Source organism: Sciurus vulgaris (genome assembly GCF_902686455.1).
Source record: "Sciurus vulgaris genome assembly, chromosome: 2".
NCBI classification, from domain to species: domain Eukaryota; kingdom Metazoa; phylum Chordata; class Mammalia; order Rodentia; family Sciuridae; genus Sciurus; species Sciurus vulgaris.
Genome location: NC_136462.1, coordinates 150926091 through 150938595, shown reverse-complemented (window position 1 = coordinate 150938595; position 12505 = coordinate 150926091). Strand labels below are relative to the sequence as shown.

Below are 12505 nucleotides of genomic sequence, written 5' to 3'. Positions count from 1 at the left end.
ATTTTAATAGGCTTCTCTGTTCCTAGTGCTAGAGTAGGTAGGTAGGTAGACGAGAGCAAGGGGATGGGAGAGGGAGAATAGGGTATACTTCATGTTGGGTTATGAAAGATCACTTCCCTGTGAAGAGATGGAAAACTTGACTATAAACATCTCCTTCTCCACCAGATACTACCTTCTAAAACTAAAGAAACTGGGTGTGACCACACTAAGAGACTTTCTGATTTTGAAGCATATTGAGAACACTGGGGCACTATCATTTTGGTGACCCTGGATTCACTGTAATATCATTTACAATAGAGTTTTGACCACCCTCCCCCACTCCAAAGTCCCATAAGTCCCACTTAGGTACTGATGGGGAGTTTTCCAACATGGTGAAGTGAGCTAAGGTGCAGTGAGCATGGTGGGACCCCACAGTAACCATCCCAAATATAACACATGAGGAAGGAAGCTTCCAAGACCAAATGTAAAATCCTGCCACATGGAAACCTCCAGGCTATGTCCTCTCTTGGGACAGCCAGCTCTATCATCTTTGAACCTTACTTTCATGTCACTAAATAAACCTTTAATGCTTATTCTTTGTCACCAAATGAAATCTTTCTTTTGAGAAAAACTGAGGAACCTATTGCCTGGTAACTAGTGTTTCTAGTGAAAACGATGATTGCTGGTGAAAACAGTCTTAGATCTAGATAATGCTTTCTAGTCTGCCAGAGATTATTAGTGACATTCTTTTTTCTCCACACCCTTTAAGCTAGGCAGGTCAAGACTATTTTATAAATGGAGAAAACCATGACCCACATAGTGTTTATTCCCTAGTCCAAAAATATACAACTAGGATATGATAGAGTTAAGGCTGATATTCAAATTAGCAAGAACTCCATGATAAGGCTTTTGAGTAAAGTCAGAAGATACTGACCACTAACATTAAATGCTTTCATTCACATCATCAGCACTTAAGCCTGCCCAGTGCAGCTCAGCTTGGCCAGGTCCCAGCTCAAGCTATAGGGGTTCTGTGTTTTAAATGGAGACTCAAATGCCCAACATTCTTCTCCTTTCCCTTCCCTGAGAAGTATTTCTTCATAAGAATTAAGTTCAAGGAAGCACTTATTTATTAAGTATACTTTATGTGTTTCACCCTCGATCATATGCTACAGGGAACAGAATATAGTCCAACATTCTCATTCCATAAACTTGTTCTCCGATCGCATCTACATGCATGAAACACACGGAAACAGCGTGCAATCATTGGCATTTGTAGATTTCCAATCGGACTGAAATGGAGGAAATAAAACTGCTATCCAAGGGTTAAATTATAAAATTAGAGTCGTTAAGGAAAGAACAGATCTGAGATCAGCAAGAACCTAACTCTAATCTGATGTTAGTAATTGATACACATCTAAAAAAGAATTATGTCTCAGAAGGAGTAGCCAGTCTGGGAAACACAGGAAAGGAAGAGAAGGGGCAAAGAAGAAGGAGGAAAAAGAAAAGGGGGAAAAGGAAGGGAGGCTGAGGGGTGGAAGAGAGAAGAATGAAAAGGAGAAGGAAGAGGCAGCTGATGACAACCAGCACCCATTCACAGACCGTCCTGAAAATGGGTCTCCTCCCCTCTTTCAACTGTGGGAATGTGGACAACTTAAAGAGAGAAGCCAAGGCAGGAAGATTACCTAATAAACTGAGTATTTTTATGCAAGAGAGACAGACCATTACCTAAGAAACTATTTATATAATGGGAATGTATTAAGCTTTAATTTGGATTAGACATTTGGTTAATGTTTCCCCCAGTTAACTAGTAAGTAGGGATTGAAGAGAAATACAAATTTTGTTGTAAGCAAATTTTAAAAGCTTGCAATATGAGTTAAATTTTGTGATTTTCTTTTTTGGTATAACAAATGACAAAATTTTCTAGCATAAAAATAAGCTGCCAAGTGGTCACCATAAGCTAGAGTTGGTAAAGAAGGCATGTGGAAAAGTGAAATCTGAGATGGGATTTAAAGGATGGTGAGATATAAACAGGCCAAGATATGGGAACAACATAAGGAAAAGAGAAATAGCAGGAAAAACTTAGTATCTACTAGCAACAGTGCACAGCCTTGTCCAGCAAGAGTGGCAGCTGTGAGATGAGTAAGAGATACACCTAAGCCAATGCTGAACGCCCCTGTATGCAAGTGAGGGGAATCAGAGAACATCAGGATGCAGGCAGAGGAGTGACACAGAACAGGTGCCATATTAGAAGGCCAGTGTAATTGCAGGATGGCCTGGAGGACGGGAGACAGGAGAAGTGGCTCTTGCCCAGAGCAGGAATAACACAATGGAAAGACAAGAACACCTTAGGGAAAAATACTGAATGAAAAGCTACCAGAAACTAACTATGCAAGGATCCATGGTATGAAGGACCTTCAAGGGCCACATCCAGTGTCCCTGTTCTGGAAAGTCATCAGGGATCTTAGAGGACTCACTGCATGGAGCTAACTGTGCTCATAAAAAAAAAAAAAAAAAAAAAAAAAAAAAAAAGTTCATGGCTTGGCATGGTGGTGGATGCCTGTAATCCCAGCGGCTCAGGAAGCAAAAGCATCACAAGTTCAAAGTCAGCCTCAGCAACTCAGCAAGGCCCTAACACCAACCTAGCAAGACCCTGTCTCAAGAAAAAAAGTTTTTAATTAAAAAAGGCTGGGGATATGGATAAATACACACACACATGCACACACACACACACACACACACATATATATATGTATGTTCATGTTACACACACACTTGCCAAATTGTGATATATACTGCATAATTTAAAAAATATTTTTCCCTGGCCTCTTCCAGGTTTGCCTTTAATCCTATAAACCCTGGTATAAAAAAACATGAGTAGTTAGTGAATTCACTACTGACTGACATTCATGACTTCGCTGGGAAATTTTCCATTTGCTCTGATATACCTGTGATAAGGATAAGTCTTTACTCAGGACTTGGCTGTAAGGATATATGCTGAGGTTTAAGTCTAAAGACGACAGTCACCTGGGAGCCACAGTCCTGCACACAGGCATGTTCTGTTCCCTAATCTTTCAGCCCCAAGCTCAAAGCCCCATCTCCCCTGACAGAATGAACCTGGGACAGCCACTGAACCTCAGCCTGCTGGGGACAGCAGTGTGGTCTGAGCCCTGGTGGCGCCTTCCACTCTGCTGTTTGAAGCATAGACTCCAGTAGGTTGGGGATAGAATTTCTTTATGCTCTCTAAATGCATGTCCCTATTGCATCCAGACTTCAAAACAAAACAAAACAAAAAAAGCATCTGATTTTTCCTTGAATGCCTGGAATCTATTCTTTTTAGTGTATTCGCTGTGGTGGGCAGAATTCTGAAATATGGCAGTCAGAGTCTCTCCTCGTTAAGCAGGATATTCCGTGTGCTTGGAATCTACCCAGAGATGCTGGAGTAGGAGACCAACTGTCATGGAACTTTCATTTCTACAACTTCTTTTCAGTTGCCTGTCAGTTTGTTCCCTTCTCTTCCCTGACCCTTATCCCTTGATAACTGAATATTAAGAAGGTCTGTCCTACTGTTTCAGGTGTTGGAGTTTCTACAATGGTATCTTAAAGTATTGTTCCTCCATTACCTCAGAAACTCAAGGGCTCATCTGTTAAAAACTACCAGCTGCTGGGCCTATAATCCCAGTGACTTAGGAGGCTGAGGCAGAAGGATCGAAAGTTAAGAGGCCAGCCTCAGCAGTTTAGCAAGGTCCTAAGCAACTTAGTGAGAACCTATTTCAAAATAAAAAATAAAAAGGGCTGGGGAAGTGGCTCAGTGGTAAATGTCCCTGAATTCAATCCTCAGTACAAAAAAAAAAAAAAAAAAATCCACCATACTTTAGTTACTATTGTCTAGAACATCATTTCATCATCTGACAAAGTTTGAGACATTTCCAACTTTCTTTCCAAGAAAGAAACCTAAATCTCAATCAGATGATATCTCTAGATTCTCATAACTCCCTTTTAATTCCTGTTATTTTGGTTTAGGTATGTATCACCAATAAGGGAAATACTCTGAATGGAAAACAAGATCAGTTCCTTCTAATGTTTACTTTGCATTTTTATATATGTAAAGCAAAATATTCCAATTTCTTTTAGTGTTGAGTGATGTAAAATAAGAGTGTGGTTATCTAAATTTCTGTGTGATTTTTCTGATGAGTCACCTAAATATATTTTGCAGTGAACAGAACAGATGGTTTGCAGTGGCAGAAACAGCACTAGACCAATTCAAATTTGTACTCTCCCTGTGTGATCTTCAGAAAATAATTTACCCCATTCAGCCTCAGTCCCCTCATTTGCATAAAGAATAGACACATTTCACCTGCCTATAATCAGAGACCTTGCAAAGGTCAGGTGAGATATTGGACATCAAAGCACTTTCAATTTGAAGGAGCTTAAGGTATCGTGTACTGGTTTCTATAAATTCAGAAATTATTAAATACTCACCAATTAGATCATGAACTTGAAATGACCTAAAAAGGCAGTGTAAGTGGAAGATGCTGGATACATAGAAGATGTTACCAATGAAAGAAATATTCAAATTTTCTACAAAAGTTATTGAGAGACCATTAGTTTTTAACAACACATATTATAATATTATAACTTAAAAGTTATAATATTCTTTGGAGTATATATTCTGATTATATGACTTACATGATTACTACATGTCTTGTAACGAATGTTCTGTCCTTCACAATTCCTAAAGGAAAAAAGAAAGAAAAAAAAGAAAATAATGACTTTGTCACACAATGGCATTTTTGTCAGCAAGAACCTACATAAATGAAGGTGGTCGCATGATATTTTAATGCCTAGTGACTTTGTATCTGTGTTAGCTTGTAAATGCACTCTATGCTGTTTACACAGACAAAATTTCCTAACAACATGGCTCTTTAAAATATTTAGCCCTGTGAGAAAAATTTAAAAAGTGAATCTTAAATCTACATGAAGTGATTGATAAAGTCAGCAATATACAACTCTCTGCATGTCATTTCTGATGATTATATTTTTACTGACTAAAAGAGGAAAGGTAAAATGTTATGTGCCTATTATAATTTGGATATAAGGTATCCCCCGCAAAAGTACTGTGTTAATATAGGAATAGTCAAAGGTGAAATGATTCTGATGAGAGTTGTAACCTCATCAGTCCATCATACTTTGAATGGACTGACTGGATGGTAACTGTAGGCAGGTGGGCTGTAACTGGAGAAGGTGGGTCACTGGGCATGTCCTAGAAGGGTTCATCTTCCCCGAAGTCCCTGCTTCTCTTCTTCTCTTTCTTTCTCTTACTTCCTTTCTCTCTCCCACCCACCCCCATCTCTCGGATTCCTTGTGGCAATGAGCTGAGTAGCCTTCCTCTGCCACACCCTTCCACCACGATACTCCTCCTCACCTTGGGTTCAGAGCAACCATGGACTAACTCTCTGAAACCATGAGCTAAAATTAACTTTCCTTCCTCTAAGTTGTTTTTGTCAGATATTTTGGTCACAGTGATGCAAAACTGACCAACACAGTACCAAGAAGTCTCAAGGTCAAGATCATTCATACCAAATCACTTCAACAAAGATCATTAGTCTTAATATTTTTGGAATTTAATCTTCTAGCCTTTCTGTCATTATTTATTTGCAGAGTTGAAAATCATACTGTGAATTCAGCTTTGGATTTGTTTTAATCTAACGTTATAAACATTGATAATTCTTAGGGATAATTGCTTTAATGATTATACAACAGTCCATTATACAGATATCATTTTGTTGGTTTTGAATGAAAATTTCTGAACTGTGGTAAAATACAAATAACATAAAATTCATCATCTTAGATTAGTGTAAGTTCAGTACATGTTAAGAATATTCACATTGTACAGATATTTGCAGCTTTTTAAATGCTCAATATTATTCTGTTGAATGTATGCCCAACAATTTTTTTATTCCCTATCTGCATATTTGATTTGTTTCCAGTTTGGGGCAATTATAAAAAAAAAAAAAAACTGCTAAACACATTCACATACAGGTTTTGGGTCAACATAAGCTTTCATTTCTCTTGAGTAAATACCTAGAAGTGAGATAGTACTGAGTCTGCTCTTATTTATGTAATATAAAGATGCTTTGCTAAACATCTTAATGTTTTCATTTTCGTTTGTACTTAGACTATATATCTAGAAATGGATGAAGAATTTCAGTCCCTTTGAAATTTTTTAAATACATGAGCTTTAAACTATTGGTTGGCTGAGTATTACTTAATTGGTTGCTTCCTCAAGAAGTATATGTGGCTGGCATATTAATGAACCTTTCTTTTCACCTAGAAAAGGCAATTCCGCAAGATATGATATTTTATTTATATGATCCTTTTCCCTCAACTCTGTAGACATGCTGCACCGACCACGAACACTGTGGCTTGCAAAGAAGTCTGATTTTTATTCTTTTGCACATGTGCTTTATTTTTCTGCCTAGAAACTTCTGCCTAGAAGTTTATAGTTTCTTTTGTTTTACTTCGTTTTGTTAGCATTTAAAGTAAAAGTTATATTCATTCAGTCTATATCTAATTAAGATTCTTTTCATCAATTTTGACTGAAAGTGGTGAGTCCTTTAAAATGGAATACTCTATTACCAGAAATGAATCTGTGTTTTAAAATAAATATGAATTTCTCAATGCATACTTATAAAGTTATCTCTTCACTACATTTTAATAAAAATGTACTTGTATTCCCAGACTATGATTTTTAATTATTGCTTTTTCCTGTATTATCTGTAATTCTGAGGTGAGCTCTCTCTATATATTTATTTTATCATCTTTGCACAGTTTTCTCTTACTTATGTTTAATTTCTTGTGCCTTTTTTCTTGTGCTTCCAAGACATCTACAGATATTCTTCCTCATGTCTGGTTTTATTTTCTGGTAGTGATTATTTTGCAATGTATTGTGTTTGATACTTTTTAGTTCTGATTTTCACTTTTCTGTCTTTGTAGTCCTTCTCAACTGCCCCCGTCCATTTACATTTCGTATCACCTTGCTTTACACTTTATCCCACTTGAAACATGTACCCCTAGTGTCCTCATGGCTTCTGTTTACTGAGAGATGCAATCCTATTTGGGAGAGAGGTTTTGGGAGTGAAGAAAACAGCATCATGGCTAACTCCAGAAGCATTGCCCGAGTGGTAGTTAAATGTCTCCACCTGAAGACAGACAGGTCCAATTAGCTGCTCCTTCTCAAATTTACATCTTCCCAGATTATGGCAAATGGGTTGACAAAGGCTTAATACTTTACACCTGTGTATTTCCATGTTTTGGCTTGTCTTAGGTATAGTTGTCTGAAACATTAAAAACTTAATGAGACTATATCAAATTTTAAACATTCAAGGTGCACCAAAGTGTGAGGCTGGCAGGAAAACTAGTGAAGAAGTCTCTTTCCTGGTCAAAGGAAAAAACTCTGTTCTGCTGGGAACAGCAGCTACGCCTGTGGACAAGCTCACGCACTCAGAAGATGTATTTCATTCCACTGTCTGTGAGTGGATAAAAGAAGAAAATAAAAAACATGAAAAGTGAAAGGGTAATCTAAATTACTTGACTTATTTTGGAAAAGCCCCAATTGAGGAAAACTGCTAATAGATCTGGGAAGTGATAACTAAAAGCTTTTTGTACCATATTGATTATAGTCCTAAAAAGCTTGTAATTCCAATTTAAAGGGGGCAGGCAAATTAGACACAGTTTACGATAGTATTTGAATTGATTAGTAATACTGGGACACAAAAATTGTTGAAACATACAAAGAATGGCTTTTTCTTTAAAAGTGTTTTAGAACTTCAGGAATAATTTTTGAGATGCTTTTGTTTAATTTTAGCTATTTAAAGTTTTTTAAAAAACTATATTTGGAAGGAAGATATTTAAACTGAAAAGGTAGGGAAGGACATATCCATCAAAGGTATCTAATGGCTATGCCTCAGGACTGCTTTGTAGACCACACACCCATGGTCTATATCCCACAGACACCTGCTGTGTCCTAATTTTAAGCTAGTATATCCTAGAGTCACTAGCTTGCATCTTGAGTTTTGAGCTTAAAAATCTAAACCAAAATGGTAAGTATATCCTCACTCTAAATCCCAGTTAACTGCATCAAAGTGAAAAACAAAGCATGTTATTTCATAAAATCTCAAAATACAAAGCACCATTTTGGATGCCTTCCTTCTTTTTTAACACCGTACAGTGAACCTACTATGTACCAGGAGGCAGAGAGGAAGATGCAATGAGATTATCTCCCAGCTATCTTTACAAGTCAGCGGTAAGGTTTTGAAACCCAACCACAGGGCCACCATTTTTAATGTTCTATTTTCCTTTGTCCAACTTAGAATACTAAACCCACTGACTGGTCTCTACTAATGGGGTATGCTTTGCTTACAATTCAGTGTGAGAATGAATGACTACTTTATGAAACAGGCATAAAATGAAATGCAAGTTATTTTAAAGTTAAGGACATTGGAGTCCTAATTCCCCAAGCAGGAACCTGCCAGCTTATTCTGGAAATAATTCCTTTGGCCCAAAGCAAGTAAGCTGCAGAAATATTACTTGCAAGTTTTTAATATCATTCTAATTAGTATATGCAAGAACTAATGGTTATCAGGAGTATATGAAAATTTAAGAACATCATTTTAAAATTATGTATTTTTTATCCATTACAACATTCATAGCACCCTGAAACTGAACACTTTTGAAGTCATAAATTTATGAATATATAAAAAACATATGTTGATTCCGTGAGGATACATTAAAAACATTAATAAAATTTCCCTAGAGTTCATAGCACTATAATTTATTATATTCACTTGATGATATATTGACTCAAATACTAGTGTCATAAAGACTGAGAAGCATGTGTTTTGAAGAATAAAAATAAATTAATTTTTAAAATAGTAGTTAAGTTAAACCTGTGTTTCCCATGGTTGGCACTTGACTGGAATATCAAGTTGCACATTTTTGCAAAAGAAAGAGACATTCTGGCTGGCGTATGGTTTGCAGCACAACAGAACCGACTTGAGCATTTAAATGTAATAAAATTCTGAAATTACTTTATCCACAAAGAAATAAATGAGAAAAATAGCTACATTCATTCCAGTCCCTAAGTCATGAATTTAAAGGAGCACACTGATAAGAAAGAAGGCTCCAGAATGCTTTCTAAAGCCCGGGATGACTTTTTGTTTGGCTTTCTATGCAATCACCTCCATATTCCACTTCCAAGAAAAACTGACCACAAGTGCTCAATATTTATGAAGATTTAATGGGTCTCTATGGTTGCTCAGTGATAAAGAGGCCCGATAAGCCTTCCAAAGGAAGTAGGTTTCCTTCTAGAAAAATCTGAGTACTTCTAAAATCACAGTGAATATGTTTAATATGGGGAATGGGTCAGGGACAATTAAGCTCTAGTAAGGCCCCAAAGGTGGGAAGTAGAAATACTGGAATCATTAAGAACACAGCTCCCCTACTCTTGAATTAAGCTAATTTTGTTTTTATGCAGGAAAATGAAGTTACCCTCCCTGTTTCTGAAACATTGTGTAAGTGGATATGCTCCAGGTCTGGCCCCATGCCAGGAACCAAGCTGGAAAAAGGACTTAAACTGCCATCCCCTTATCTCGCTGTAAATACCACAGAACATAGTATTCTCTCACTTAGTTTTATATAAAGTTATATATCTAGTTTTATATATGTTTTTCTTTTGGGGGGAGGAGGGGCCTTTAGCATGTTTCCCAGCCTCATATATTTGTTTAAATTAAAAGAGCTCAGATAGAAGGCAAATGTGGAGTTCCTCAGGCCTAAAAGCAAATATCAGAATACAGATTAAGATTATAATATGACATAAATCCTAAAAAATGAATAATTGAGGCAAGTACTACTCCAAAATAAGAGGTACTGAGGCTGGGCACTGTGGCACATGCCTGTAATCCCAGCAACTCAGGAGGCTGAGGCAGGAAGATCGAGAGTTCAAAGCCAGCCTCAGCAACTTAGCCAGGCACTAAGCAACTCAACGAGACCCTGTCTCTAAATAAAATATTAAAAAGGGCTGGGGATATGGCTCAGTGGTTAAGCACTCCGAGGTTCAGTCCCTAGTACTGCCCCTCACTCCCCCAAAAAGAAAATTTTCACAGCTTGATTTTTCAGCTCAACTTTATATCTGACTTTGTGTACCTGGCCTTCTACAGTCTGATTTTTTTTCCTTATAGGAATCCAATTTATAAATATACAACTTATTCATCAATTATTTTTATTTATCAATGGATTTTCCTCATGTCAAAAATTTAAGTTAGTTCCAAATTTTAAACTGTACCTATAGTTATGCAATGAGCAATCCTATATTGTCATCTTAGTCAAATTTGCACAGGTTTCTCTGGGGCCTACAAGTAAGAGAGATTGTTTACTTTATGGGCATTGATAGTTTTGCTATCGAAGATACTCTCAAATTGCTCTCTAATATGGACAAACCACTTTGATCATAACTAGCGCAAAAAGGTTCTCATTTTTACACAACTAGGCAATATTTAGCAATTCAAAACTTTTAATGTCTTTCCAAGTCTGAAAAATATGACATATTTCTTTTTTATATTTTTTTTAGTTGTAGATAAACTTTATTTATTTTCTTAATGTGGTGCTGAAGATCGAACCCAGTGCCTCACATGTGCTAAGCAAGTGCTCTACCGCTGAGCCACAATCCCAGCCCCAACATATTTCATTTTTTATTCTTTTGACATTTTTTTTTGTTGGTTACATTAATATTTTCATTTAGTTTTGACTATGAAGGTTCCCCTTCTATGAATTTCTGTGTTACATACTTTGTTTATTTTCTACTAGTTTGTTTTTGCTTTTGTTTTACTGGTATGTAGAAGTTATTTAAATATTTCAGATACTTATTCTTTACTGGTTATATACATAGTCAAGATTTTCTATGACTCTATTTCCTTAAGGTTATAGTCGTCTTTATAAGAAGTGTTTACTGTGCTTGAATTTATCAAGATTTTCCTTTATAACTATTTATTATCTTTATAACTTTATTTATTATCTTTATAACCATTTATTATCTTAGTTAAGGAATATTTCACTACCCAGAGATTTTCTTCTGTTTTTTTCCTAAATATTTTCAAAATTTGTATTTTGCAAGTAGACTTTAATCTACTTGGAATTTATTCTTTATATGGACTGATACATTTTAATATTTTCCTTTGGATATCAATAATCATGTCTGAGTCACTGGATATTTACCTTTCTCTACTAATTTATAATGACACCTTCAACATATATAGAACTCTTGGATACATATTTCTATTTCTGGACTCTCAAGTTTGCTACATTGGTATATTTATGCTAATGCCATTATTACAAATAAATTGAAAATTTTTAATATCTGTGCAAGTTTCCTATTTTCATCTTTTTCAAAACTGCTTTTGTTATCTTTATAATTCCATTATAATTGGAATTACACTCCATTTAAAGAGTAGTTTAGGAAAACTGGCCTTTTATGATATTGAGACTTGCTATTTATGATCATATTATATCTCCCCATTTATTTAAAAGAGCTTTTAAAATCTTCCCTAAAGGCTGTGTACACCTTTTATTTATTACAAAGCACTTTATGTTTTTTAGTAGTATAAATGTTACCTTTTGAAATTTTGCTTTCTAATTAGTTGTTGTTTTCAGTGCTGGGGGTGGAACCCAGGGCCTTACACATGCTAGGTAAGCACTTTACATTTTTACTTTACTGAGCTACATCCCTAGCCTTCTATTTAATTTTTGCTACTGTGTAAGAGCACAGTATTTATGCATTAATCTTGTTCCCATGAACTATTTTATTAGTACTATAGGAACTCTTGGATTTTCTATACATATAATCAGGTAGTACCTATACAATTCATTTCTTCTTTTTCAATTATTACACTTTTTTTTCTTATTACCCTGACTAGGATCCTCAGTAATGAATATAAACAATGACAAGCATTCTTTTTTTTTTTTTTTACGTGCACATGATATAACAATATAATTTGGCCAACATAATTCCCCAGTATTTCCCTTTTATTCACACCTAGTATTAAAAAATATAAAGTAACATTTTACTAGGAAGTATAATATTGACTGTGCATTGAATACACCTCCATTCCTGTTTTCCTAAGATCTTTCTTTTCAATTGTGAATAAGTATTCATTTTTATCAGATGCTATTTTTGCACTAATACAGATAACTGGGTGACTTTTCTCCCTTGAATTCTCACTTCTGCACCTACTAGTGCTTACTTATGGCAAATATTTCCCTGCCTATTATATATTTTAGGATTGCAATAAAAATCTTCAGACAGCCTGGTTTGGCTGTCTGTCTCTCTAGATCTGTCACTGTTGTCACTCATCACAGTTACAAAACCACTATTCGTGTTAGTGTTTTCCTCTCAAAGCTTCCACAGTCATGTGAGATAGATTCATTCAACTTACTTAACACCTACAACAGAGACAGGTCAATATACTTGTACCTC

At 35.8% G+C, this 12505-nt stretch overlaps 1 protein-coding gene across 4 annotated transcripts in view; it reads right to left on the bottom strand.

Annotated features, from left to right (window-relative positions):
• Positions 1-12505, bottom strand: part of LOC306654118 (endophilin-A3) — a 578788-nt gene that overhangs the window by 234949 nt on the left and 331334 nt on the right. For all 4 annotated transcript variants that reach the window (XM_079127387.1, XM_079127380.1, XM_079127379.1 and 1 more), the window contains one exon: positions 4666-4711. In XM_079127387.1, coding sequence (XP_078983513.1) covers positions 4666-4711 — 46 coding nt within the window. The remainder of the gene's footprint in view (positions 1-4665; positions 4712-12505) is intronic.